The sequence below is a fragment of the Athene cunicularia genome (genome assembly GCF_003259725.1).
Source record: "Athene cunicularia isolate RWA chromosome 19 unlocalized genomic scaffold, athCun1 chr19_part1, whole genome shotgun sequence".
NCBI classification, from domain to species: domain Eukaryota; kingdom Metazoa; phylum Chordata; class Aves; order Strigiformes; family Strigidae; genus Athene; species Athene cunicularia.
In genome coordinates this window covers 1,476,233-1,503,767 of record NW_020799124.1, presented here as the reverse complement: position 1 = coordinate 1,503,767, position 27,535 = coordinate 1,476,233, and the positions used below count along the sequence as shown (strand labels likewise).

Here is a 27,535-nt window from a genome sequence, read left to right as displayed (position 1 = left end):
GATGAGCGTCTTGCTTGCAGGGAGCGGAGGAAGGTCTAAGCACTGCTCTGATTTTCATGTCCCTGCAGTCTCCTGCCTACGTTGGCAGTGGAGCCCAGGCAAGGCACAGGCTGTCAAAGAGACCCCAGTGAATTTGGTGGGTGGGAACAGAGCTCCCTGCAGGCACAGCCAAGAGCCTCGGCAGGAACAAAACTCCAGGATTTGGGACATTTCAGCAAACGGAGGCTTTCTCCTCCTGTGTCTGGAGCAGAGCCCTTAGCTAGGGTTGAGGCAGCTGCTGGGGCCGCCCGGCACTGCCGATGGGCTGCAGGACAGGCTGACGTCCCCCAGGACGCCCATGTGGAGCCCCCCCGTGTCACCAGCCCCTTGGAGAGGGACAGCAGAGACCTGCTCTGTGGGGTGACGGACGCAGAGACAAGAAACTGCAGGTCAGGGCCTGGCAAATCGGGCTGCAAAAGCTTCCAAAGGACCGGGCAGGGAAATGAATGCCAGGATGCGCTGTCAGCCTATCCCACACACCGTGTAAACTTGCCAGGTTTAACTGTCTGAAACAGTTTAAGAGAAGTAAACAAGGAATACAAACAGAAGCAGGCAGAGAAGTCACTGAAACACATTCACAGGGCCATATCTGCTGAGTATGTGCCTTGCTGGGACGGGAGCCCCCCGGTACGACTTGAGCCCGGCTGCCAGCAGACCACGTCCGAGCGGGGCCGCGGGGCCCTTGTGTCCAGCACAAAAGCACCACGTAACGCAGCCCCCGAATGCAACAAACATGCCAAGATCCTGAATGGAGAAGGGTATTTATGGCCCTTCTAAGGGTGGTTGAGAAGAGAAGGTGGAAAATTCCCTGGATATAAAAGGAAGTTGTCAGGGGTTGAACTTTCCAAATTATATAAGAGTTTTGAACACTTGGTTCCTGTTACAAAACTGATGGGCACTGGCTGTTCACATGCCTTCCCTGGCTCGAAGAGCTTATCTGTCCAAGCAAGCCTTTTGCTCGCTGCTGCTGAATTTTCCAGGGTACTCCGATCCCTGACTTCAGAGAGGGATCAGTGCCTGGGGGGGAACTGCTGGAGGGCAGAAATCCTATCCTGGAGGTTCGCCTGACTCACCAGCCATCCCCACGCACTACATTAAGGCAAGTATCAGAGCAGCGAATGACTGGGACAGGGCTGGGAGGTCTGGTGTGACCCTGCCACGGAGATGAAGTCGGGGCAGCAGTGGCCGGGCACTCTGGGCTGCTCTCCTCTGCCGTTCCCATCGCTGCCGGGCCGGGCCCAGGCCCCTTGACACCTCCACCCCCTAAACAAACTGCTACACACCCCGCTCCGAGGAGCTGACACGTTCGCGGATAAGACAATAACTGTATCACTCCAGAGAGCCCCCACGAAGAGGCTGGAGCATGAAGGGCAAACGACAAACCTCGGGGCTCCGTGTCCTGTTAAACTGGGGACGCTGGTGGCATGAAATCAGTCTGGTCCAGGGAGGAGGGACGAGGGAGCCTGTCCCCGGTGCAGCTTCTGGTGCCACCGTGAGAGCCCAGGTACATTTACCCCCTCCTCCAGCTGCCAGGCTGCTCTCTGCCTGGAGCTCAGCGTCTCCGCTGCAGCAATAACGTGAACCTCTCGCCAAGAGACACGAGGAGCATCATTTATTTCCACTGAAAGGAATGGCCATAACACTGAAAATAATCCTCAGCTCATTTTCACTGAACTGTACAAGCAATGATGAAGCCCCGTGTCTCTCGTGAAATATGTGGAGGGAAATTCCTCTTCTGGCAATCCTGCTTATTCTGAGCTACCATCTCTGGAGGTAAAAACTCCAGCATGCTTGAAACCCCAGCGGAGGGGCTTAGCACCTTGATTTTCTGGTGTCTCAGCTTAACTGGCCTTATGCCCAGCTTAATCTAATGCTAACCACCGTGGTACAAACCCTCTGCTTCCCTGCAGCCTCACCACACACAGCTCCGGGGGCTTTACTATCTCCACGGAGCCTGAGAACGGTCCTCCCAGAGATAAGTCGTTAGAAACTGAGCAGAAAAGTCATCTCTAATGAGAAAAAAACCACACGCCCTTCCTCGGCAACTCCCGCAGGCCAGAGGGATTTAGCACCGCTGGATTTAGCCACCGGGTCACCACGCTGACACTGGTTTTTGGCTGTGCTCACCATGCAGGAGCTGTCACAAGTGATGTCTGAGCTGCCGTTCTCTCTTACCTCTATGCCTGTTGGTCGTCTTGTCAAACATAAGCATGGCGTCCTCTACCTGCAAGAGAAGAGGGGAGATGCTGCTTAAACACACCGGCCGCAGGGTTCGCAAAGACACGACAGACAGACTGGCAAGGGGAGACAAAGGCAGGAGCAGCCTCAGCTCGGGTACAAACGGTGCAGCAGATCTTTGCTTTTGCTCAGTCAGCTCTTCCTTGGGGAAATCTGCTGCTTTCAACCCCCAGCCTAGCTGCCATTTGATCCTAAAGCGGAAAAGCGAACGTTAAAAGTTTTGTTGCCCTAAAAAGCCAAATATCTAAGGAGCTCTTCCACCTCTCGTCCGTCCCTGGCTGCGCCTCAGCTCAGCCTTTTTCCCTTTTGTAGGGAGATAAGGAAGGGCCAAGAGAGGGACTGTGGATGCAAATCAAGCCCATGACTTCTCCACATTAGAGTGATTGTCTTGGCTGAGAATTAGGAGGTTTCAAGAAGTACGAGCAGGGTAAATTCTGGTCAGCCAGGAAAGGTATTCAGACGTTTTTCAAAAGGCCTTTTGAACAGCTAGAGCAAAGAGGGGAAAGGGAGGAGGGAGAAAGTTTAATTCGCATCAGGCTTGGCATTTCCACTTCAGAAGAGAGATGACTGATGAAACGTATTGAAGTGCAACCAAATTGCTTTCAACTTTCATTACTATTTGCATGATTTATTCCACCTCCATTTAATCTGTGCAGCCACACCTAAAATTTTACACTTATTTTAGGAGGATGTTGTGCTGGGGTTTATTTTCCACCATTATCACGTTTTAAACTGTTGCTCAGAGGCTGCAGGAGCTGGGGCAGGTCGGTCCAATGTGCTGCAGGAAATGTCTTGGACAATCCTTCCGAAAAGAAATTACAGACTTGCTATTCCCCGCTGTAAACTAGGGGCTGATGAAAACCTGTATCATGGATAAATTGCAGAAGACGTTGCAGGAAGGGAGAAGATCTTTAAAGAAAGGGTTTTTTTTTTAAGGATTCCACTGCTTGTCTGCGGGGGTGGGTTTTGGGGCTTTTTAGGATTTTTTTTCCACAGTAATTTTTATGATACTTCCATGTTCTTATATTCTGGCCTTCTATAAATCATTTCTTTTAGGTGAGTGACTTACAAGGCAGCTACATGCTCTCTTCACCTGACACGGTGCCACCAAAGGGTCTGCCTTTCACCCCGCCGCTTCCTGCTGACCTCCTCCCTCCTGCCAACAGTCCGCGCAGCAGATCACGCCAGGGAACTGCTCCAGGTCAAAACCAACCGCGCTGCCCCTCCCAGGTTAGTCTGAAGCCAGAGCAGCCTCCCGGCACGGCTAAGCCAACGCTTGTGCTGCCTCCTGGGAAGGTGGAACCGCTTTCGGTAGCTGTGCCACCTTCTGCTGCCTTAACGTCACCCTGGACTTACAGCAGGGTTTGAGAGCTCCTGCCCGGACAGAATTCACGGTTCGGGGAGTGCAGTTTGCCTGTAGTCCCCTTATGCAGGGGAGCACACATCAAGCCTACTTCTGGGCTGATTTACAATCTCAGTCTTGGCTGGGCAGAGACATATTTTGGGAAGTTGGTAAAAACACGGCTTGAACCTCTCTTGACTATGGGACTGAAATATGTTCCAGGATAAAGTAAAAAAATACAGTGCAGTAAAACTTTACATCCTACCTAAACTCATCTAAAAACCTGTCTCTGGTTAACTTGTTCTTAACTTTCTCCAAGTGGTTCACAAAATGTGTTAGCAACGGCCTGAGATGGAGGAGAACAGCATGGCTCCTTGATACCCATCTCGAGTGAGATCTAAAGATGCTGATGCACTGAAAAACCCAAACCACATTAAGCCCAGAGCCATTTGTCCTGCTGTCTTTCTTCACTTGGAGGAAGAAAATTCGCAAGGATGAGTAATACCAGAAGGCAGATAAGGACAGAGCTCCCTTCACCCCACCACCAGTGCTTATCTCTGCTCTGGGGTTACATTTGCACAGCAATCTTTATTTTTCATTCGCATAGGTCTTGGCCTCACTGGAACCAAAAATTACATGTCACACCTAATGCTGTTTCCCAGAGCATCGCCGCTTCCTCCGGCCCCATCCACACGCGTGTGCTGACCACCTTTATGGCCCCTCCTGCAGAAGTTTTAACGTGCAACTCTTCCAGTGGAACCTTTGTGCCTCTGATCCCCCAGCAGAGCCCAGCGGGGGACACGCTGCAGCACAGACCCCACCAGCCCGGGGAGGTTCCCCGTCCCCCGAGGCGGAGGCTGCCGCTCTCCTGGCTGGCTCCGCTCTCCTGGCTGGATCCGCACTGACAGGGCTGTCATTTCAAAATGACACCTCCATCCTGCAAGGACATGACTGGGGACTTTGAAAAGGCTGTTAGGGGGAGAGGAGAAACTCGGTGAGGCACAACACAACTCCACCCTCACTTCAGCATGGCCACGTCCCAGCCCGAGCTCAGGTGGGCACAACCCGCTCGCGGGCTCGTCTGGGGCCGGCAGCAGCACCACGACGGGGCTGACCCTCCTGTGCAGCCTCACCCTGCTCCTCCGAGAGCTGCCACCACAAGAGGAGGGACAGGTCCTGGCATGGGACCAGGCCCTGGGAGGGGTGAGGGGTGCGGGGTCCCGCTCCTGGGCATGCTGGGCACCCGCCCCTGCGCTCACCTCTCCCACCCGCGCCACCCGTCTCGCCCCCCAGCGCCACGTTCCCTGGGCAAAGAGCGGTTTGTGCGTGTGCACCACGGCCCCGCTTGGCTGGAATGATGATCTTGGCAGAGATCTTTCTGATGCAAATAAATCCTTATTAGCAGTAAGGAGCGCAGCCCGCCCGGGCTGACCCAGGGGTTTCCACCGTGCTGGCTGGGACCCCAAGGGGTGCAGGCGCCCCGGGGTGGGCTCCGTCCCTCCAGGCAGCGGCTCCGACTTCTGGGACCCCAGGGAAGGGTCAGCCCCGCCAGTTCAAATCTGAAAACCTGCAAGGGGGCAAGCGGCTCTGCAGCTGAGCTTCAGATGTGGACCAAGCATGCCTTTAAGAAAAAATAATCAGTGGGGTGTTCTTTAAGCCAGCTGGTGCTCTTTCAACAATGTCTAATTGGTTATCTTTTCTGTTTCCTAAGGTCAGAACATTTTATCTCCGTCTCTGCCCTTTCTGAGTTTACCCCACCCTGCGTTATTTTTTAGGGCAGCCATTGTACCAGAAGAATAGCCTCTTTCCTCCATAGTCCGGTGACACAATGAGACTTCTTGAAACCTCCTGAATAGATAAAAGTGCAATGGCAAAGGAAAATTCTATTAACGCTTCGCAAAATAAAACATCTAAGAGCTGGTTAGACAAGCAGGAGAAGAAAATCAATATGGAGAGGGCAGCGCGCTTAGAAAAACTTTTCACCAGTTGCAAAAAGGTGGCGAGGATATGGGAGGGAGGGGGAGAAAGAAACTTATTAATTCAGAAAACCCATCAATGGTATGGAAATCTGGCAGAACAGCAAGAACTGAAACTAGAAGAATTTGAATATACAAAGGGCTGAATAGAATGAGAAAACCACACTGCCTCTCACACACAGCCTGTTTCTCACGGTTCTCTGTGAATCAAACACAAGTGGCTTGTTCAAGTTTTCATCGAGGAGAAATAAGGGACACAGTCAAGGTAACCGGCAGTAAACCCTATAGTAAGCAAATTGATCCCTATTTCAGGGGAAGGAAAAAAAAAAAAAACCCTCACCTAAAACCAGCCCACAGACTAAACTCAAGTATATTCAGGAGCTGCAACTGTCCCAAAGTTAACCCCCTCCTCCCGCCTTGGAGGCTCCCTTGCTCGCCCAATATTTTAAAGATGCTTGAACCGCGAGTTTTCCAGGTCTCAACTCAAAACGTGCAACTAGCACCTTGCTTACAAAGAGAAGGCAGTTTTTTCCACGGTTAGAAGCCGGAGTGGAAGAGGCCGTTGCCACCTCAAGGCTTGGCTGATCACCCACCACACATGGCCAGCTCAGCCCTGTCACGGCCACCAACGTGGCCTCCTGTAAGCACGTTCTCTGGGCACGGCGGAAAACCCCGCACCAGCAAAGAGCTGAATTCCCCCAGCTGAGGTGTGAGGCGCTGAGCCACCAAGCAGAGCCACCTCCCTCCCGGCGCGCTCAGACAGCACCTGGCAAGCCCAAAATTTGTGCCTTTTCTCAGAGGTGGGATGGCTCCGTATGGAGGTTTGAAGGAGCTGATTAATCTGAACTAATTCTGGGCATCAAATGAGCGTGTATTACGAAATGAGCGGTCTTAGCACTTAAAGTAAATTAAGAAAAAAAAAGAAAAAACTTCCCAGACAATACCAGTTTCAAATGGACACTTAAGCCCAACAGACTTCTCCTCAGCCCCAGCATACCCCATACATATATCCAATTCAGACCCAGTTTCTTATATAAAGCCTAACTAAAGTGCTTTAGTTTATTTAACTTTTTTTTTTTTCCTATCCACTTGGGGCTCTGAGAAAAGGAAGGGCTATACCAGTTCATTACTCACTGCCTGGAAGGAGGAATAGGGGAGAATAGGAGGAAAGAAAAAAACCTGGAGGAGCCAAAGGCTTTAATAATCCTAACAGTTCCCAGGGTTATTTAAAATATGCCCAACCAGTTCACAAAAGGCTCCACAGAGATAAATGTATTTGATTTTCTTCCACTTTAATGGAGGCATACATTTAAAGCAACAAAACCAGGGTGACCTAAATAAAATGACTATTAATTGTACTCAGAAAGGCTCGGAATTTAATGCAACTGATCTAGCCCGGCACAAGAACACACGGAATTCGCCATTCATTCCTCCCCCTTTCCTCTCCAGGACTTTCAACTCCTCTCTTTGCCACGAGGCAGTCCCGAGCGCTCCGAGATGATCCAACCCGGCGCCAGCCCCTCGCCGCTCACACCCTAACGGGCAGCGAGTCCCGGGCCGCGCTCAGCAAGCGGCTGGAGGACAGAACGGGAGCGCGGGGCCGCGGCCGAGAGCCGCCGTGACCAAACCGGGATGTTTTCTGGAAAATTTCACGCCTGGGCTTGCATTTCTACAACCGCAGGCTGTCCGCGCGGAGCGGCAAACCCAAGAGCTGCTCCGCGTACGCGCAGCCTGGAAGGCTGATGCTCAGTTACAGGGGGCCTGTATGTGTGCCCAGGAGCGACAGCAGCCGCTCTTTCACAGCTCCAAGTTCTCTTTTTCCCCCCCGTTCCAATCAAGTTTGCTCATTGAGTAAAACCTCCACGGAGAAACTACCGACTCCCATAACTCTACCAAATGGACACCCAACAGTCCTGACGCCTCACGTTCCTCCTCGTCCAGCCCAGGAAAGTTTTTCCTGATCCAAACCCTGAGTTTCCGACATGTCCAGAGCAGGTTGGGACGTTCCTGCGTTCCCCGCGTCCCCGGGGACGGAAGGGCTGTTTGTTTCCAACACTCCCCAGCAGGTTTGGTGCTACGTTCCCCATCCCTTCAAGGTAAAGCAGAATTAGGGCAGACAAATGAAATAACGGACTGTAATCGAACGCTGTGGCAGTTCAGATCGGGTCCTGGGAGAAAAGAAATTACAGAGGGATGACATTCAGCTACACACAGCTGGGATGTGTTCCTACCCCCTCCGATCCCTGACTCATAAGCTTTACAGGTCTATCACTTATTCCGATCTCCCAAGAAAATTGTGCTGGATATTCTGGTCTAATTCCTCAAATTATTTATATACACTGCACAACTCCTCCAATATTTTGCTTTCTGAAGCAGAAAAACCTCTTAGCTGCTAGTAAACTGTCAGGTGCTATTATTTTAAATGCGCATGTGAAATCTAAGCGCCAGCAATGTGCTTCTGCAGATTTACAACCTCCCCCCACATAAATTAAGACAAATGCATATCGCATGCCAGACAGTTAGAAAAAACGGTTCCCCCGCACCAGGCCTCTGGGTTTGATTACAACGGAATTAAACAGAGAAACAAGTACTTTAACCTTTTCCCCTCTTTCTGTCAAGCATGGCCCCCTCGGCCGGGCCGTGGCCAGTGCAGGCGGCCACGGTGGCCCACGGGCCCCGCTCCACCAGCCCACCCCGCCCAAGGGCTCCGCTCTCAGGCAGCGCTCTGGGGAGCAAAGCGCAGACCTCCAGGGCTGGAAGCGGCTTCCCTCGGCGGCCCCGGCCTCCCGGGAGAGGTTGGGATCCTCCGCGGGTCAGGCACGGTTTGTGCCGTGCTCCCCGGGGGTGGCGACACGCGGCGAGGTCCCTCACCGAGCGCTTCCCAGCGACGACTCACCAACCGAGGACTGACATATTATGCACCAGGATAATAATCAATGCCATACTGTGCAAGAACAAATTCCAGTGCTAGCAATTTTTCCCCCCAGCAGTCAAGTCTTTAAAAAGTCTTCTTCAGCAATTATAGCTAATAAAACTACAATTTTATTCAACACACACATATCATTGTAACTAATTTTGCTCCATCAGGGCTGAAATTAAAACAGTCATTCAATCACGTTAATCTCAGGGCTTGCTCACCAGCCGTGACATGGCAAAGAGCATCCCAAATGCTTGCCAAAAAGCACAGTGGCTACTCTTGAACTTCAAAATGTTCCTGCAAAACACCAACGTGCTACTCGATGCTTACTCTACCAAGGGGGATGTAAAAATGACTAATGCTCTCCAGAAAAAACAGCTTTCCACAGCAAGACAAATTAAATATGATTCCACAGGTGATTTCTCATGAATTCCTTCTCTGGCATTAATAATACGAAGTCCTGATGAAAGCAAGGCTCTTTGCCATGCTCAGATCAAGTTCTAAACTCTGTGAGGACTCTTGGAGTTTCCCTTTGACCTGGTGTCTTGGCTGAGAACTTCCCTTGTCCCCATGAGATGTCCAGCACGTGCTAACCAACACCATTGATTGGGAAGACAAGTGTCTTGGGAAAAAAAAAACAGAACAACACAAAAAACCTAAACCACAAACAAACAATTCAGAAACATAAAGACAGCTCATTCTTCAGCATCAGGGGCTGCTGTGGCACTGCAGGACCAGAGAGAACAGGAAGGCAAAGCAGCAAGGCCAGAGCCAGCGAGGTGGTGTAACCTCCAGCCGGCAGCACGCCTGGCACTGTACCACCCCCAGGGACGTTTCTCCGAAGGTACGACACAGCCGTGCAGCCAGGACCACCACCGGGGTCCCTGCAAGGAAACAGGGACGCAGAACGACCCGCTCTCGGAGGCAGCATTACCAACACATCATCCTGGTGAGGCAGCCCTTATCTCCCCGTTCCCTGGGACACTGGCTACCCCGGGGACGCCTTTCACAACCACATCAAGCTCAAGACAACAGTGACAGAGGGAGCCAGGCCCACCCCAGGGCTACCCGCTCTTGGCCGCAGGGCACGTATGTGTTTGTTGAGCTTTTATGGAGACAGAGCAAGGCGAGCCTTGGGCTGGATCCGATCTCCGCAATCAAGTCCTGCAGCCAGGTCTAATTGCCCAGAACAATTTATGCCTGCCAGCACACAGGCAGCTGTCCCCTGGGTCTCCTTAGCTTGATGGGAAAATAGGTTCCAGCGCTGCATTGCTGAAACGGAGCAAGAGAGTCAGAGGAGCCGACACCGAGACCACGTCTGGGAGAGCTCACAGGAGCCGCAGAGACATCCCCGATCCTCCTGCCCTTCTCCCCGGCCAGCAGTGCTGCAGCTCAGGAACACCCAGCCGCAGCTCGGCGCGCTGAGATCCCGATGGAAACGGGTCCAGAGTGTACACGTGGCCACCCTGCAGCCAGAACCCGAGACTCGACTCCACGCGGTCACTAGCAAATGAACAAAAAGCCCAGGAGACGAGCTAAGAACAACTTGCTAGATGCTGTGCTACTCACAGCCCTGCATCGATGGAGATTTGCACCAAACAACTTGAAATTCCACTGCAGAAGAGCAGCATCTGTTGCCGAGAAGGGGCAGAGACATGGCGCTGCCCGGTGCCCAAACGCTCACGGCCTCGGTGCTCTCCGGGGGCCGCCGCAGGCCCCCCAGTGCCACCTTCAGCATCTCCTTCGTGGCTGAAACATCTTTGGGTGACAACAGAGATGGCAAATGCCATGGAAATAAAGCAAGAGCTGCCACGATGACCCTTCTTTGCGTCCATCGTTGTGGCACAGACAACGACCTGGCCACGAAGGGCACTATCAGAGCACTTCTGGGATAATTCTCCCCCGGACGCCGCGGCGGGGCAGGGACACGCCACCCCCCGCTGCCGGGCAGGAGCCAACCCCCCCTCTCCTGCAGCACTAAACCACCTGCAGCCAAGCAGGTCCCGTGGTGGCACCACCGAGAGGCCAATGCCCACATCTGGCCCAGCAGATGGGCCACACCAGCTAAAACCAGTCCTGCACTGGGAGGTTTTTCCCAGCGGATGGGATTCGAGGTGAGGGCAACGCGAGCTGCGGCTGGAGTGGGCTCTGCAGCCCGGGGCAGCCCCGAGAGCCGCCGCAGAGGATGGGGACGTGGGGGACAGCGGCGGGAGGACCCCTGCTCCCAGGGGCACGTCTCTCTCAGGGCAGAGCAGCTCCCCTCTCCCCTCTCCAGCGTTTCAGACGTCTGCCGCCACACACAACCACGGCCCCCACCCTCGGGAAGCCGCCCCCCTTCCAAACCACACCAGCTCACCTAACAAAGGACAGAGCAGACGGCCGTACTTGTTGCTGGAAGCAGGCTGATCTAATGCCACATGATACACGTGTTTACATAAAGCTGTAGCATTTGGTTAACAAAATGGATTTGTGAATTAGAGCAGCGGCTCCACCGCTGCTATAATAAAACTCCAATCTACATTTCTGTCAGAAATCGCTGCCACAGAAATTTCTTCTGTGATCAAAGTCACTCCCTGTCTCATACTAGCACGGACCAATTGATAACTTTAAAATATATGTCAACAGCTAAAACCACTTTAGTATGTGTCAAAAAGCAAGAGAAGGAGCATATTCGGGTCTCGTTCAATCTGAAACCAGTGTTAAATCCCAGAGCTCCCACCGCCGCCCTTCGCCGGAGAGGCAACTACAGAATCTAGTTCAAAACATCTGCTGGAGAGCCTCCAAACTCTCTTACAGACATTTAATTCACCCTGCCTCAAAACATCTTTGTGTTTTACCCATCTAACAGACAAGGAAGGGGGTGGGACTAGGAGGGAAATTAAGCTCCAGGCATTTTAAGTGACCCGTACATGGCCCCAGAGCCAGTCACCACCCTGGAAATCGCTGCCGTCGGTTCCCTGCCGGCGTCAGCTCTATCTCCCGTGTGCATCCTTCTCTGTGTATTTATCCGAGACACCCTGTCTCCCTGTACACGTGCACATGCATATGCACATATCATGCATTATTTTCTACAGATTTCCCCAACAACTGAGGAACTTGTGGTAAGTGTTTTCTTGTGAGATCCACACACGAAGGAAGAACCTGAGCTCCACCCGTCCTGCTCCAGCCCTGCCCCTTCACTAGCTGCCTGAAGGAGTTATCACCAGACAAAAACGTAAGGCAAACACACACAAACTGTGCTTTTTAAATGTGTGCACAATAATTTTTAAAATATTCTATTTGGCACTCACGTGGGAGCCATTAGGGTTTACGTGTTTAAGCTGCCACTGTGGAAACACGGGGGAACTTTTGCTCTTTTGAAAGCAAATGCCGAGAGCTCCACGTAACCACATCACTCAAATTGACACTTAAATATATCAAACATCACAAGAGTCACGGCACGACCACGAGAGCTGACCACACTGAAGTTCACCTGGGCTCCTTCACTCCACGAGGTGCTCTCAGGGCGAGCCTTCCCCCCCTGAGGGTGCCGCCGGGCAGCGCCAGGGCCACGCCGCTCCACGCTGGCGGCACGGAGGCGATGCCACCCCGGGAGCACGGGAAGAACATTGCTCCTTCAGCATTTCAGCAGCCAGGTGCAAGGCGGTTTGTGATTTTACTTTCACGGAACATTAGCTGCCGTCAGCAGAAATAATTCTTCCTCCCTTCAGAGTGCTCGTTTGCATATTAGCACTGCAAAGTTGCAATCTGTTTTCTTTTCCAAACAATACTTGAGAGGTGCTGCCCATTAGGCCTTGGCCAGCGCAGATTTTAGAAACCGTGAGAGTGGGAAAAACTCCATCCCGAGGAGAGGCAGCTCCTGGTGACACACGTGCCCACACACGGGAGAAGCCGACGTGTATCCCACCCCCTTCTCTCCCGGCGGGCTTTAGCCACACCGAGCGATACCCCTGCCCGAAAAGCCAACAAAAGTAAACACCTGTCCTCCTGCCCGGGCTGCAGCCAGAGGGACACTGTCATTTCATGTAATTCCAGCATCAGTTCAGGCTCGGCCTCTCTGTTTGCTTTCCAGCCCCAGGATGTGGCTCCCAGGCCAGGAGGGCACGTGGCCTTTTCCACACCAAAAACTCGGGTTTCACAGCTCTGGAGCCAACTAAAGCCCACGCTGGCTTAGACGTGGACCCCTCCCAGAGCGTCACCCTCCAAGCCACCCTACCCACCGCCCCACCCCGCCGTGACACAGGCAGGCAGAGAATGTCTGAACTAGTGCTTTTCCCAGAAAAAAAAAAATAATTTAGAAAGGCATTAAAATGCATAGTGACAACCCACCAAAATTTTGCACAGCACTGCTTGGGACCACCACCAAACCACAGAGCAAACCCCCCCACCCCGGGCAGAAGCCTTGGCCGTTTCCCCCTGAACCTGGGAGCCTGAGTCCGACGGCCCGCAGGCGACAGCGGGCGCTGGGGCTGTCGGCCGCTGCTCTCGCCTGCGGAGCGCGAGGCCAAGCTTACGTGAGCGAGGGGGCACGGCTCCAGCTCCCCCACCAGCCCCGGGCCTTTGGGCAGCGTCCAGCTCCACGTGGGGCCTGGCCCGAGCAACACCCAGAACAAATAAGGCTACAACCTCTCTCGGTGGAGGAAGAGGAGCTTCAAATATTTGCAGAGCACTTGCAGGTCCTTGGATGAAGTGTGCTACGTAGAGGGGGGAGGCTTTTCTCTCCAAACCCAACGTTTTCCTTGTTGATGCAACACTGAAACTCGAGCAGCTGGTTTGTTTACTCCAAACAAACACCCCAAATAACGCGATGGGGAGAGACTGTTAACAGCCACATGCCAGAAAGAGCATCAGAAACCATCCCTCTGAACATCAAAGGACAACACTCCAGACTCCGAACCACACATTGGCGATTTCAGGAACGGCTCCTAATAAATGGAAACCAGTTAAGCGCGGCTTAATTTCAAGTACACGGTTAAGTTCAGTTAAGTTCTCCCAAGACGCGGTTTCTGAGGACAAAAACTGCGTTTGCACATCTTCCCTTCAAGCGCTTTCTGGAATCAAGACCGAAGGGGCCTGCCGGTCAGCACACCACGATTCGCTGCGTCCCTGCGTGATCACGTTACCCCGAAGTTCCTGTGCACCAGGTGACAAAGCCTACGAATAACCTGATACAGAGAAATAACCTGATCACGCAGCTCTCTACCACGCCGGAGTGCAAACACACAGCACTAAAGCACAGGTCTTTCTTACCCACTAAACAAACCATAACCACCCACGGGCTTTCAGTCAGAGCCCTTAAGCCATACAGTAAAAACTAGCTGAGAGCCTTGCCCGTTACAGAGCGTATTGAGAAAAAACTCTATTCACAAGAAACCAAGGGGCTTTTTTGCAGATGCCTTTGCAGTACAATTCCAGCGCAGGACAGACAGGTAAACAGATCTGATTAAGAGACATCCTGAGCAAAGTAGCAGGATCCAGTTTAAAGAGCTTCCTGCTGCCCTTTTGTAAATACCTGCTGAATAAGTGTGAAGATAAGACGGGTATTGCATTACTGTTTCCTGATGCATGAAGGGCTTTTTTTATTGCCCAGAGTTTGGAGAGAGAGAGAAAAAAAAAAAAAAAAAAAAAAAAGTATGGACAACTGCCACAGTCAGCTTCAGCAAAAGGCTCAGCTGCAAAATGAAACAGTGTAGTTTATTAGCAAAGAAAAACTCATCTAAGTTTCCCTTGACTGTAATGAAAAAAAGTTTCATTTTATTTCCTGCTAGATCCTTTTTATTGTTCTTTTCATATACTGACTTGCATATTAAAGAACATTTTTCCAGGGCTATTTCTTAGCAAGAACTCTCTCCTCCCCTGTCCTTCAACCCCCAAAATCAGACATAGCTTGTATCTCTATATTTAGGGATTTTTTCAATTTATGGGAAAAACACTCGCAGCCCAGACCCTTGCTGCACTCAGAGAAGGTGCCAAACTGCCGTCTTGGGGGTCCAAGTCCCCCCTCTACCCCCAGCAGACAGAGGAAAGCAGCTGGGTGGGCTCCCAAGTCCTTCACTCCCGCTCAGGCTGCTGACAAGGTCAGGGGTCAGAGAACTGTACTCAGACCAAACTCATTACACTGATGATTTATGACTTTTTTTTTTTTCTTTTTTTTTTAAGGCTGCTGGATCAGAGCCCCCCTCTGGTCCTCGCATGGACACGCTGCCTGCTCCAGCAGCTCAGAGCACCGACACAAAAGCCATTTTCTCACTGTCACAAATTAGTGATAAAAACTGGAGAAGCCGAGTCCCGGCCTTCGCTTTCACAATCTGGTCGAAAAGACGAGAGCTCTGCCCCAGCACTGAAACAGCCAGAGCGGGGAGCAGAGACCTCCCCGGACTTACAGCCCCAGTCACATCCCTGCATCACTCGCACCACAGCACATCGCCCACCTTCCAGAAATAACAGAAAATAGCATAAATTAAGCACGAACTCTGATTTGTGTTCGTGGGTTTAGACTCTTCCTTCCCCTCGTTTAAAATATGCCAGCGAGTCTTGATGAGGGCAGAAGCCCAAAGCATTTGTGGGAATGTCTTTTAAGCCTGTTCACCGCAGAAAAGCGTCGTTACCGGCAACCCTCGGCCATAATCACGGCCGATAACCCGCCACCCCGCCTGCTCGCTGTCCCGAGGGTTTTACAAAACGAGGAGCACTGGGCACGAAATGCCATTCTGATCACTCGAGACCTCGGGCCGCTCGCTGCAGCCTGGCCCCCTTTAATTTGAGCGCAATCAGGGAGCTCAGACTGGAACATTAGTTTGGGCTGCCGGGATGGATTTTTAAAGTACCACCTTGATTTTATTCCCTTCAGCTCCACCCCTTCCCACTCTCCGGTCAGGCTCCTAAGCATGCTGTAATAAATGCTGGGAAAGGCAATCCACCAGGAGAACGGGCTATTAAGGCTGAATACAATATTAAAAAGAAAGCAATTAGGGGCGCTGGTGGCGGCTCGGCGCAGCTCCGCTCACACCTCAGCCCCTCTCCGAGCCCCTCGAACGCGAGCGCATCCCGCTGTGCCCCAGTGTCATATTGTTTGGAGAGAGATTTAATGCCCATGAACTGCGGTTATTGGTGGGTAAATTGAGTTTTACACGTGTCAACAACGCAAGCGCTCATCAGTTTGACAGAGCCTCACCCAGTCATTTGAAACCAAGGTTCAGCTGCAATTTTTAATTACCCCTGGACAGCACGGGGATTACAGGCATAATCACCGTACCCAGATTTCTGGAACCATGTTACTACTCTTTTTTTTAAAGGGTTTCTATCGCAGGAAAAAAACCCTGATGTTTTCTGTTGTAGGGTTTTGGGTTTTCTGGTTTAGCACCACACTGAAGCCATGCAACCTCCCGCAGCTACTTAAATCATCAAAATGATTTCTGTGAAAAAGAAATAATTTTCTTCAGCTTATAAAAGAAAATTTTAAAAAGGATCCTCCTCCATCCTTACTACCCATACAATGGAGATTCAAGGCACAGGCAGAGAGTTAACTTTCGGTACAAATGCAAAAACGGGTGAATCATGCCCCAGATGTGAAAATGGTCAAAACCCCACGGAGCAAAGGCTCCTCGGCCGGGCAGGCACCGCCGGGAACACGCAGAGGCACGAGCTGAGCAGGAGCACCCCGTCACTCGGGAAAAGGCAATTTCAGCCATTAAACCATCATCTGCCCACAGATGCCATCCTCTCTCACCAAAACCCGCTGTAACCATTCCAAGCAGGTGCACTTTGGGGGCCTGTTTTCCCAGGGGACACGGTCCCCTCCCTGAGGCACCGCATCCTTCCCGCACAGGCAGGTGAGGCTGCCCCGACCCAACCCAACCCAACCCAACCCAACCCAACCCGCCATCCCAGGGTAAAACCAGGCAGGAACCCAAACACCCTCGCTGAAACGCCCTCCTCTAACCACAAAACAAGGCGCCCTGTTCAGTATTACCCATGGGTTTAATGCAAAACACCCTGCTTCGTTTCACACTTCGGTCCCGTATATTTACTTTAAAAAATTACTTATTTTTGCTGTTGATCAAAACAACGTGTATTTGCCAGTGTTTTCCAAAACAATGTGTCTTTGCAGGAGTTTTCCACCTGCCTCGCACCCGTGGGTGGGCACCTGCACGCACACACACACACACACACACACACACGACACGTGTCCTTTCTCCTCGCGTCCCCAGAGCCCCCCTGGTCCCCAGGGCCCCCTCCGCCAGTCCCCAGGGAAGCAGCATCACACCTCGCTCCAGAGACCTGCACGCACCCGCCCATAGCTGGAAAAACACCATCCAAAAGGCAGCTCCCACCTTTTTGCTCCTTTTTCTCCCCAAAACCCTGGAGAACAATAAAGCCCTCCCTCCTCTTTCTCCAGAGGCCCCAACCGCTGCCTCCGAACGTTCCGTTTGAAACCTCTTGGCTTCAGACACTTTTTATTGCTTGCCCAAAAGCTATTTGAATGGATTATGTCCCAGTGATGAATCTCTCCTAGAAACGTTACAAGAGACTCCTGAATCATGGCAAACAGGCTCGGTAAATCAAACAACCGGCAAAAAACGGGCAAAGAGAGGATTCTGGTGTTAAGAACAAGGTGACAGGTCCACACATCAATCCCGCATGACTGACAAGATGCCCTTCCAAGATGTGCATATATGTATTTTTTTTTTTTGTAACTGCTTCACCGACTGCACTTTATTATGCCGAAAAAGCGCAAGATACAATAATTAAGCTGCAATCTCAGTGGATTGTTCACAATGATAATTCCACCTTTGTAATTCAGCTTCAAATAAACCCCCTTTGTTCTGTCTTATTACACAGATTCTGGTATCATTCAAGTATATTAACTGTAGCCTATTACTGTCACACAAAAACGCTCCCTGAGCCATAGCAAAAGGCTCCCCAGACAAAACTTTATGTCATGTTAATCCAAGCTTTAATAACTATGAGGATATATAACTGTATTCTAATTGTGCTTTGTGTTACTGCATACAAAAACCAGAAGATATCAAAAGTGACAGAGGCAGCTTTCTCCAAACCCAGCCCCAGCTCCTCGCCCTGGATGTCTCTGGCTGGCTGCAGCACCGAAACGCGTTTCCATTCAGAGGAGTGGGGCTAAAAACGGAGGTTGGGCAACTCAGGCCAAATCCTGGCTCACGCCAAACCCCAGTCTCAGGCACAGAGGGACCGCCGGGCTGGTGGTGCTAAGTGCTGCGGCTGTTACTGCAACAGAAATTAATACCCTCTAAAATAGCACTTAAACAGGGATAATCAGTATTATGGAAATTGTACATATTTAATTCTCGAGTGTCTGCTGAAAACATTACATGATAAAGGACTGTAGTAAGCAGAGCATTCATTTTGTAGCCAGCACTTAAAATAGGCAAAGGAAAAAAAAAAAGGAGAAGAAAAAGAAAGAAAAATAACGTGGAAACGAGCAATGAAAAGATCCACAAATTTATAATAGTGCATTTTCAAGCGCTGGCTGCAGGCTGGGCAATGTTTTTAAGGAAAACTAGAAGGATCTGTCCCGCCCCCACGAGGTTGAGGCAGAAGTGTTCTTCTCTGCTGTGTTTTGTTCCTGCTTTTGCTAACCCAGTTTTAAGCGCCTCGAAAATGAGATTTGTACCCGTTCCATAAGTGAGGTTACAGTGCTGATCTCGCAACTAAATCCACGGCGGGCTAAAAGTGGGCAGATTTTAACCTTGCTGCTCCGGCTGTAGGACACAGGCCCTTTCAACTCCTCCATATTCTCATCCTCTGCTCATTTTCTACTGCAATGTTCCCCGGTTTATTCCGAGAAAATTCGCTTCAGTGCAGTAAATTCAAAGCTAACCCAACAAGAGGGAAAAAAATGGGATAGGACCAGAAAAAGCAGGGAGGAGGAAAGTGCCAGCAGTGACCTGTCCCAGGTCAGAACTCAAACCGCCCCCTCCGAGCAAACCTCGTGCAGGGCTCGGAATTTCCTCCCCCCAGCCGTGCCCGCCTGCTTCGGTAACACTCGGTACAACTCCCCTCGTGGCTCCCTCCCTCCCGCCGGCCCTCCTCAGTGAGAGCCTGGGAGACTCTTTAGAGGAACTTCTACAATGATTAGCCAAAACGCTACCAAAACTCAAGGAAACACGACGGTTTTCCTTCCTGTGCACTCGCCGTCACCCCCCCTGAGGGCTTTCCCAGCATTTTAACGCCAGGAGAATATGGGTAATGGAAATAAATATTTTATATTATTTACTTGTTACTGACTTATAACGCTTAACTACCATAAAGCGCCGTTTTGTAATGTCATAAAACCAGGCCCATATTTTACGTTAAGCTTACTGACAACCCGAGTGAGATTTTCCGTTTCTGCGCACGAGGAGCTCCGCGGAGCTCTGCAAAACGCCGTGTTGGTGCCAGCAGAGCTGCTGCCCGCCAGGATACAGCCCCTTCGGCTTCTCCCAGCTCTGCATCACCAAAACCTAAGAACCATTATTTTCTATCATTATTCTCGACTGATTGTCTCTCCAGCAAATGATTGCCAAGTAAAAGCTGATTTTGGGGACCAACGTATAGAGTTACCATGAATGGCTCCATCCTCACCGGCTTGGTGCAGGCACTGCCCAGCCCTCGACACGGCAGAGTCGGGCCCATTTCATGGCTCTGAAGGATAAATTAAACCAGGGGGGTCAGAGTTTAAAATTACTGAACGACCGATCATCTCTCGGCAGCCAGCTCTGCAAGGCCTTTCCTAGTAAAGCCGAGGTGAAGCTTTCTCAGCCTCACCCTCCGACCGTCCGTTTATCATTGACCTCCCCTTGTTTGATACGGGATTTGCAGACTTTGTAGATCTACGCATTGGGCCCCCAGGGAGATTGTAAGGATCAAAACCACATCTGTCTCGAGTGTCAGAAATTCAAAACCAGCTCCTTCAGCTCCCCAGACTCTAATTAGGTGGCATCTTCTAAACAGTTCCCGGAGTAAGCCCAAAAGGTATAAAATGCTGTACATTTTACTGACAGGAGGCTCTGTTTGTTGGTGTGAATTTTCCTTAGACAAACTTGGAAAACTTCACTGGATATGTTAAAAAAAAAAAAAAAAAAAGATGACTTCAAATGAAACTAAAGGAAACCACGAGAAAATGTGGGGTTTACTCCTGAAGACACAGCGTCCCCCACCACCGAGCAGGGAAGGGCCAGTAAGGGCTGGGGCTCGGGCAGGCTGCGTGCAGAAGGGCAACAGCTCATTTCTCAAACATTTTAACTTGTCCCACCTTAACAGAAATGAGCACTGAAGACCGATGGGAAGCACAGAGATGGGACGGAGGCTCTCTGAGGACAACAGCAAATTCTCAGCTGTCCAGAGCACCAACACAGATGCAAAGGGCTGCAGAGATGCAGGAACTGGGTTTTGTTTGGCCGAAAGTAACGGAGAAAACCACCAACTCTGCTCCTGTATCTCCACGGGACCCTCGGGGGAACACCAGCGCACACCTCCGCGCAGAGACGTCCCCGGGCGTCCCCGCCACCAGCACCCACACAGCTCATTAACTGCGTTTACTGGGAAATCAGAAGCAGCATGTGAAAGCGGTGAAGCTCAAAGGGAATGGGAGAACAGGTCAGATGGATTTACCTTGGAAATGATCAAAATAAAAAATATATACCTAATAACCCGGAGAAGTTACCTGTCTCCCAGTTCCTGTTTCACACAGACTCTGACGTTCCACCACCCATCTCCAAATCAGGAGACGCACTTAAAAACCCACCAGATTTTAAATGCAATACAGTTGCAGATTTTATTAACCTGCTGACACTAGAGCCTCCTGGTTCCATATTTTGAGGCTGTTTTCTACAACATGTTTCAAAAATAAAAATGAACAGTCTTGTGTAAATCACAAGACTCCAGAAACTGGAGTATTCAGAAGAAAAAGGAGAAAAAAAAAAGCAGCACTGAACAGCCTGAAATTCTTGATAAATTGTGAAATTTGGCAGCACCCATCTGACAATGTTTATTTTTTTTCCCCCAAAGTTGTACTATGCTGAACATTAGATCAAAACAGTTTTCTTTGGCAGACACAGGTTCTGCTCTGCATTCCCCTTCTCCCTGACACACCATATGGACCATTCTTAATGAAATATATTTAGAGAGGGATACTAAACTAGCTCAGCACTGGTGTAAGCACCGCTTCTCCAAGTCAGAGACTAAAAATCATCATGCGTTTTTTGAACACTCCCTTTTGATTTGGAAGTCCTTAAAAGTGCACTAAGCCCAGATTAAAAACCCAAATAAAGCTTTAGTGATATAAACCGCGCACACACACGCATACATATATAACAAAAGTAAAATCACTGCTATTTTTACAAAATGCCTTTAAGTAGCACGCTATAAAAAGAGCCCACTGAAATGAGAAAAACTGCCTTGGACAGCTTCAATACTGAAGAGATAACAAGACAAGCAGAAATTTATTAAAAAGTGAGAGGTGTTTTCTTCTGCAGCAAGACAGGAAGGGTATTTCCAAGATTTCTAATATGCTCAGAATACAGGTACAATGCAATCGTACAGCAGGCTCCAAAGCTGTGCGGTTACAGACAGGTCACTCGGGGGACGGACTGGTGGTTCGCTTACCTGACCTAGAGGGACCAGAGGTGCCCGGGGCAGGGACAGCCCCTGGCCGTGCCCCCCGTGAGGCGGCAGCACAGCCATACCCACGCGGAACTGGGGATACTGGCCAAGGTGCCGCGCTCTTCCTCGGCTCTTGGGCACGGCCCAGGGTGGGTGGAAACCAGCGCTGTTCCACAACCACGTCTGCCTCCGGGAAGGCACTGTGCACCTAAACACAAAAGGCTAAAGGAGAATCTTTTTTTAGAATGACCAAATTATCCGCCCACGAGCCCAGCAACTCCCTTGGGATTTCTATCGACTTAAAGGAAATCTGCCAGTAATCCAATCAGCAGCAACAAGGCAGGAGCCTTTGCGGCAGAACAAATCTTTTAAGGAGCAAAGTGCTTTTATTTTTGGGAAAAGATCTGTGTCAAGTCGCTTTTTAGTTTTGCGTTTCCTCTCTCCCTCTTCTTCCCTCGAGCAAGAGGCAGGATGGACAGGCATTATCTAAAAAAATCTGGCAGCGTAATGTCAAGATCGATATGTTGACCTAACAAGTAATGCCAGCTTCAGTAGTGTCTTAATGATGTGATCATTATCTTCTTACCTGAAGTGCAGCAGCAGTTAGCACGTGTGCCAGCAGGAAGACTTAAGACGATTCAGTGCAAAAGACCACAAATGCTTCCCCATTTGCACACAGATATTCCCCGAATTTCGTGTCCCGGGGAAAAAAAAAATTAGCTACCCATGCTCCTGAACATTCACAGTGGGCTCAATTAACCGAGCACAGCAGAAAAGATACCACTGTCGCGGAAGAGCTGTGGTTTCCCTGGGGGTAAGGCAGCCTTACGGGCTTCTGGCCATTTGTACCAAAGTCTCCCAGATTTGCTGCAGCGTGCTCAGGGACGGCTGGGAACTGGTACGGCGTGAGGAGGCAGCGGGGAAAGGGAAGCTGCCAGTCTGGAGCCCTCCCTCGGATGGAACATACCTGGATTTTATGACCATAGTGGATTTGCTCTGTCCTACGGCTGATTTGTTTAGGAAACAGTGTTGTTGTTAAGACACAATCACACTATAGAACTCATCTTGCCTGGCTGCTGCACTCCAGATAGCTCGAAAGACTCATGCTTTCAAAAAACATTGGTTTTGCGATGAAACACTCAGTCACATTTTAGAAGTTTCTGACTGGGCCCTCACAGAAGTTACAAATCGGTTCTGTACCTGCCCTTTCCAGCCACCCGCTCCTGGTGCCAGCCCTCTCCTGGAGGGCTCAGCTGCCCCAGCTCGGCGTTACCCACCACGGGACAAGGACACAATCAGCCCGAGCGCCTTGGAAATGCCCTGGGAGTGAAGATGCCAGTGTCCCACAATGCAAGAATGAAACCCAGAACCCTGAGAACGGACCCTTGCAGCTCCGCAAAAAGCAAACAGGTAAGAGCCCAACCAACATCTGTTAAAGAAAACACTGAGGATCCAAGCTGTCCCCTGACCACAGGAGCATCTTCCTGTGGCAAATGCCTCCAGTACCAGCCCTCAAACACAAAACAAAAGATACCATCAGCATTAGAAAAGATCCCTTCCTGCTACCACCCTACAAAGCCCCACCGGTCCTGCTGGTTTGCCTGCAAGTTTAACGTGTCTGAAAGGCGAAAATTTGTATCCGACACTCGAGCATCCGTCCTGCCAGCGCTGCTGTACACAAGGAGGGTAATAAAGCAACAGAGGCAAACACCTAGAGGTTAGCAGGAATACAGCCTTTGTTTTGTCCATTAATAAATTACTCCACAACGCTCCCAAACCCAAGAGAAAACATCGCCCCCTTCCTGAAAGCAGGAGCTGGAAGAAAACCCATTTTCCACAAGCAGGTTTTGCTGGCCACCAGACAGAGCAGAGAGCAGTAACACAGACGCATGAAAGCAGCCCCCAAAGTTCCCTTTCAGACTGTTGTGATTTGTCTGTCTCCAGAGACAGACCGAGAAGAGATGCCGCTAAGACAATGCATACTTAAACAGATTTTGAGACTGAAATGTGTGATTTTTGGTCTAATTCCAAAAAACGTTAGCTAGTGTGAAACATCTCTTTCAGTTGTCTGCCTTGGATCTCCCTGGACAACGCTAGATAAAGAGGCAATTTATCATTCAGGGGAAGGTTGTGTGCGACGCGTTATCTGTCTTCCACAAAGATCCACGCGTTTTGTGCGAGCCCCGTGTTTTGCAGACTGACCTCCCTCCTCCATTTTGAGATACCATAGCAACATGAAATTAGCACGCACGGAACTGTTAAATGAATAATTTACTGATTTCATAAGAACCTGTCTTGCAATTTATAGTTCTATTATCTTTTATATCCGTGTCTTAACTCCTTTTGTAAAAAGGCTGCAATCAAGCTAAATAACATTTGAAAATCTAATAAGCACATGAGGCTCCCCGCTCCGGGGCGTGGGATGTGCAGCCTGATTTGCCCCGCGTTCCCCGAGGGTCGGTCCCCCCCAGTTCAAGGGGAGGTGGCCTCCGAGGAGCAGTGCCAGCACCCCTTCCCCTCCCTCGCAGGGAGATGTTTTTCCCTTCCTGGCTATTCCGGCCCAATTAAGGAAGCACCAAGCAGCACTGAGAAGTATCTCTGTCTTCAATCTACCAATTGTCATTTTAAAACCTGGAGCCAGCGAAGGGCAGCGCAGGCGGCTGGGGTACGTACGGCTGCAATGACAACTGGGGTATAAAATAGATCTGAAAAGGCTTCTCCAACACTATCAAAGATGCTCTTCTAGTGACTCAACCACATCTTGTCACTCACACTCAATTTAAAAGATATTTATAAAGACAGTACGACGCGAGATTTATTTTCAGACTTATTTATTTGGGTGGAATAGGTTAGATTATTTTTGTTATATGCTCTTCAGCAGAACGGATATCTCCATTCGATATACATTACAAGCCACAGATGAGTTTGAGAGATGCTGCGGGCTGCAACTTTCCAGCCTTTCGCACCACGGAGAGGCATCGGTTTAAAGAACTAGATTCAGCATCCCCCTGAGACGCCGCTAACCAAACATGCCCGGAGAGTAGGACAGCTTTCCTTTGATTGCTTTATTTTCCAGTTTCTATTCCTACCGGAGAGCTACTCTTGGGGTTTAAAAATTAAGAACAGTGCAGCTATTAAAACCAGCATTTCTGAGGGAGGTGGAGGTTTTCCAAGTGAGATTCAGATACCTTCGCGCCAGGAGGGGTGGGTACGAAGCCCAGAGAGGATGCTGGGGAGACAAACACACCTACCGCAGAGCCTGGCCTCACCTGCGCCTCCTTAAAACTTGTCCTAAGTGCCCGGTACCCGACAGCCCAGCGTGGCCAAGGCAGGGCCCTCCCGTACGGCGGGCTCGGGGCTCGCCGCAAACCCGCTCATAAACAGCATCTCCCACGAGCCCGCTGTCATCTAACAGGCAAATCACTTGGAGATTAAATTTTAAAAAAAGATGAAAGAAAGGGATAGCACAATATTACTCACTTGGTATTTATGATCTGAAGCAAAAAGTGAGGAATTTTTCTTTTATTACACAGGAGCCCTGGGCTTTTTAATGCGAGATAGAGCAAACAGGGCAAGAAGCAGCGGCTGCAACGCCCGGCCTCCCTCAGCCGCCTCGCACCTGGGGATGCTCACGAGTGCTCGGCGGAGCAAAACGGGAGACTTAAAGCTTACAGGGAGAAGGGTTTAAGTGGGAAAGAATTACCTCAGTAGGCAATATGTAAAAGACTAAAAGCTCACATAACTGGTCAAACAGTGCTGCTCTCTGCCAGGTTCCTTCATTTTCTGAGCAACACCCTGCCACGGGGAAGAAAAGAGGCTGAAGCAGGGACTGAGGGAACAGCCCACAGAAATACGAGACCAAATGATAAAAATTAGGGGGTGAAAATTCAAACTTGGTGACCTGAGACAGTGAAGTCTTGCAGACATCTTTACAGATAAAATTAAACCAACAGGCAAACCGTCCAAATCAGGGTCTGAACACCGGTCTAACCAGTGGCAAATAGAGAAAAGCAAAGCCTTTAGCATTTGCTGCATGACTTGGAGACAGGATTTTGAAAGAAGCCTCAGACAGGAAGGTATCCAGCTTCCCACTGAGCTGCAAGTGAACCAAGTGGGTATAAAACAGCCATGAATAAATCGAGGTGATAAATTTGGTGAGCTTCCGGCCATCATAGCAGCAAGGTGTCAAACATGCTCTCAACGGTATTAGAGAGGGTAAAAAAAGCCAACACCTTCTAGGGCAGTACTCCCGGAAAGGCCACACGATGAGGCTGCCTAAGATGGCAAGAAACTTTGCTCAGCAGCCCCTTACAGGGTTCCCAAAAGCCCGGGTTAAACCACTGCAGCCCAAGGGACTGCCGGGGATTATGTGGTAAATACATCGACGTGAGGAGGGTTAGTCATTACGTCTAATTACTCCTTTTCCAGTACCTTCAGAATACAGACATCCCCTCATATACATGACACAGATGGAGATATATGCCTTAAAAAAAAAAATAAAAATCGAGAAACAGCCAAAATCACAACTGCTCTGAGCTGGACTGAATGCACCTTGCTTTGTTATTTTTACTAATATAGTTGGGACCAAAAAGCAAAATGTGTCAGATTCCAGGAACATCAGAATAGGAGGAAAAGAAACAGTTCTGTTTAAAAATCTCTACTTCCTTTCACTGTTTATTGTTCTCCATCTCTGTTGCTGTCTCAAGCACAGCTGGACAATAGCAAACAAAGGCCTGTTAAACCCTGCTCTTAGCGTTTTATTCCCCAAATACCCATCACCTACAAGAGAGCAAAGATAAAAGTGAGGAGTTTGACCTGACCACACTCACAATGCAACTGCTTCCCCGTCTCTGAACAACATAAAAAGGATGTCAGGAGAGCAGATGGATTGGAAGGGAATTTGGAAAACAACAATAACAACAACAAAATGAAACCCAAGACCTAAAAGCTGTCTCCATCCAAATAAAACCCCTCGCTCCGCTCCGCTCCCCCCGGCTCGCGCGGCGGGCATCACAGAGCTCTCGCCGGCGTCGGGAACTAGGGCTGAGGCTGTCACAGACACCCTGCTGCTGGCAAAAACAACAGTCGAAGGAATTCAGCGGTGTAATGGGACCAGAGCGCTCGCCACAGACACTTCTGAGCACTTCACGAGCGTTAATCCCGTTACCCCACGCTCTGCAACGCTGGCAGCTCGCCGCGGTGTTCAGGGCTGGGGCTGGCACTGAAGCACTCAGGGCTCCTGCTGCCCCCAGCCCAGCTCCACCAGCCCCCCGACACCCCCCCAAGGGAAAAAAAACAAAATAAAGTGAGAAGTCTTCTCAATTTGGCAGTGTGTAAAGGCTTTTTAAAGCTAAACAAGAAAACCAATTATTTTTCTAACTGCTTTACTCCTTCAAATCTTTCACTGTAATGGAGATTTAGAATCCATCACTGTTTAGCTATTATTTCTGTGTAAACAGAGTCATGCCCTATTGCACCAAGCAAACAGTCAATTTTTTCCATTATACTTAGCTGCAAATAACAAGGGTACAGAATAGATGACCCGTTTTGGAGCATATTTTTCTCCGTGCGGTGCTCGGTGTGCCCGTGTCCCCACAGGAGGGTGAGGAAGGGTTAAGGCATTGCCCGGGCTCCTCCTCGCTGTGCCCCTTGTTGCAGGGGGTGAGGGTGGTCCCCACGCGGTGGCAGATCCTCCACGGCGGCCTGGCAGGAGCAGCCGCCGGCAGGTCCAGATCCTCTGAGCCCTTCTGAAGGCGAACTTGGGGAGCCAACAGCCAACGGCTTGTAGGGAGGAGCTGGACATCCCCGGCTGGTTGCTTGCCACCAGGGCTGGTTGCCACCAGGGCTGGTTGTCTTCTGCCGTTGTCTCGTCGGGGGGGGGTGGCTGCCCGCACCCCCTCGGCTGCTCCGGGGTCCCGGCGATGCCGGCGGGGCGAGCAGGGTGCGCGAGGGGCTGGCGTCCCGTGGGAGGATTTCCCGGGCTGGCTGGGGAGCAGTTGGGACTCAGGGAGGTTATTTTTCATTCTCGTGATAGTTGGCTATGTCTGACTTTTATTTAAATGCAGGAGACTCTTGCAGGCGATGCGTGTGTTGTGCGAAAGTGTAGCGCACAAATATGTAGCCAGCAGCTGTTTTTTAAAATTAAACAGACACTCGAGGTTAAAAATCCACAAGTTCAACGTTCACTTCCTTCTGTGCTATTAAGTTGGATTACATCCAAAAATTTGATAATTTTATTTTATGTTTTTGAGCCTGTTTGTTTACATTGTGCATTTCATTCGCATTTCACTGTTAGATTTTGCTCTCCAGCTCAAGCTTCACTACTGGGGAGCAGTGTTGGCACTGCGAGCTTTGAGGGGGGGGAAGTCCAAATCCAGAAACTTATTGATGAATTTTTTTTCTATG

General features: G+C 50.3%; 1 protein-coding gene across 1 annotated transcript in view; it reads right to left on the bottom strand.

Moving 5' to 3' along the window:
- The window catches only part of MSI2 (musashi RNA binding protein 2), a 225,818-nt gene that overhangs the window by 74,022 nt on the left and 124,261 nt on the right, over nt 1-27,535 (bottom strand). Inside the window, exon 4 of the mRNA XM_026861392.1 lies at nt 2,215-2,263. Within this exon, the coding sequence (XP_026717193.1) occupies nt 2,215-2,263 (49 nt within the window). The remainder of the gene's footprint in view (nt 1-2,214; nt 2,264-27,535) is intronic.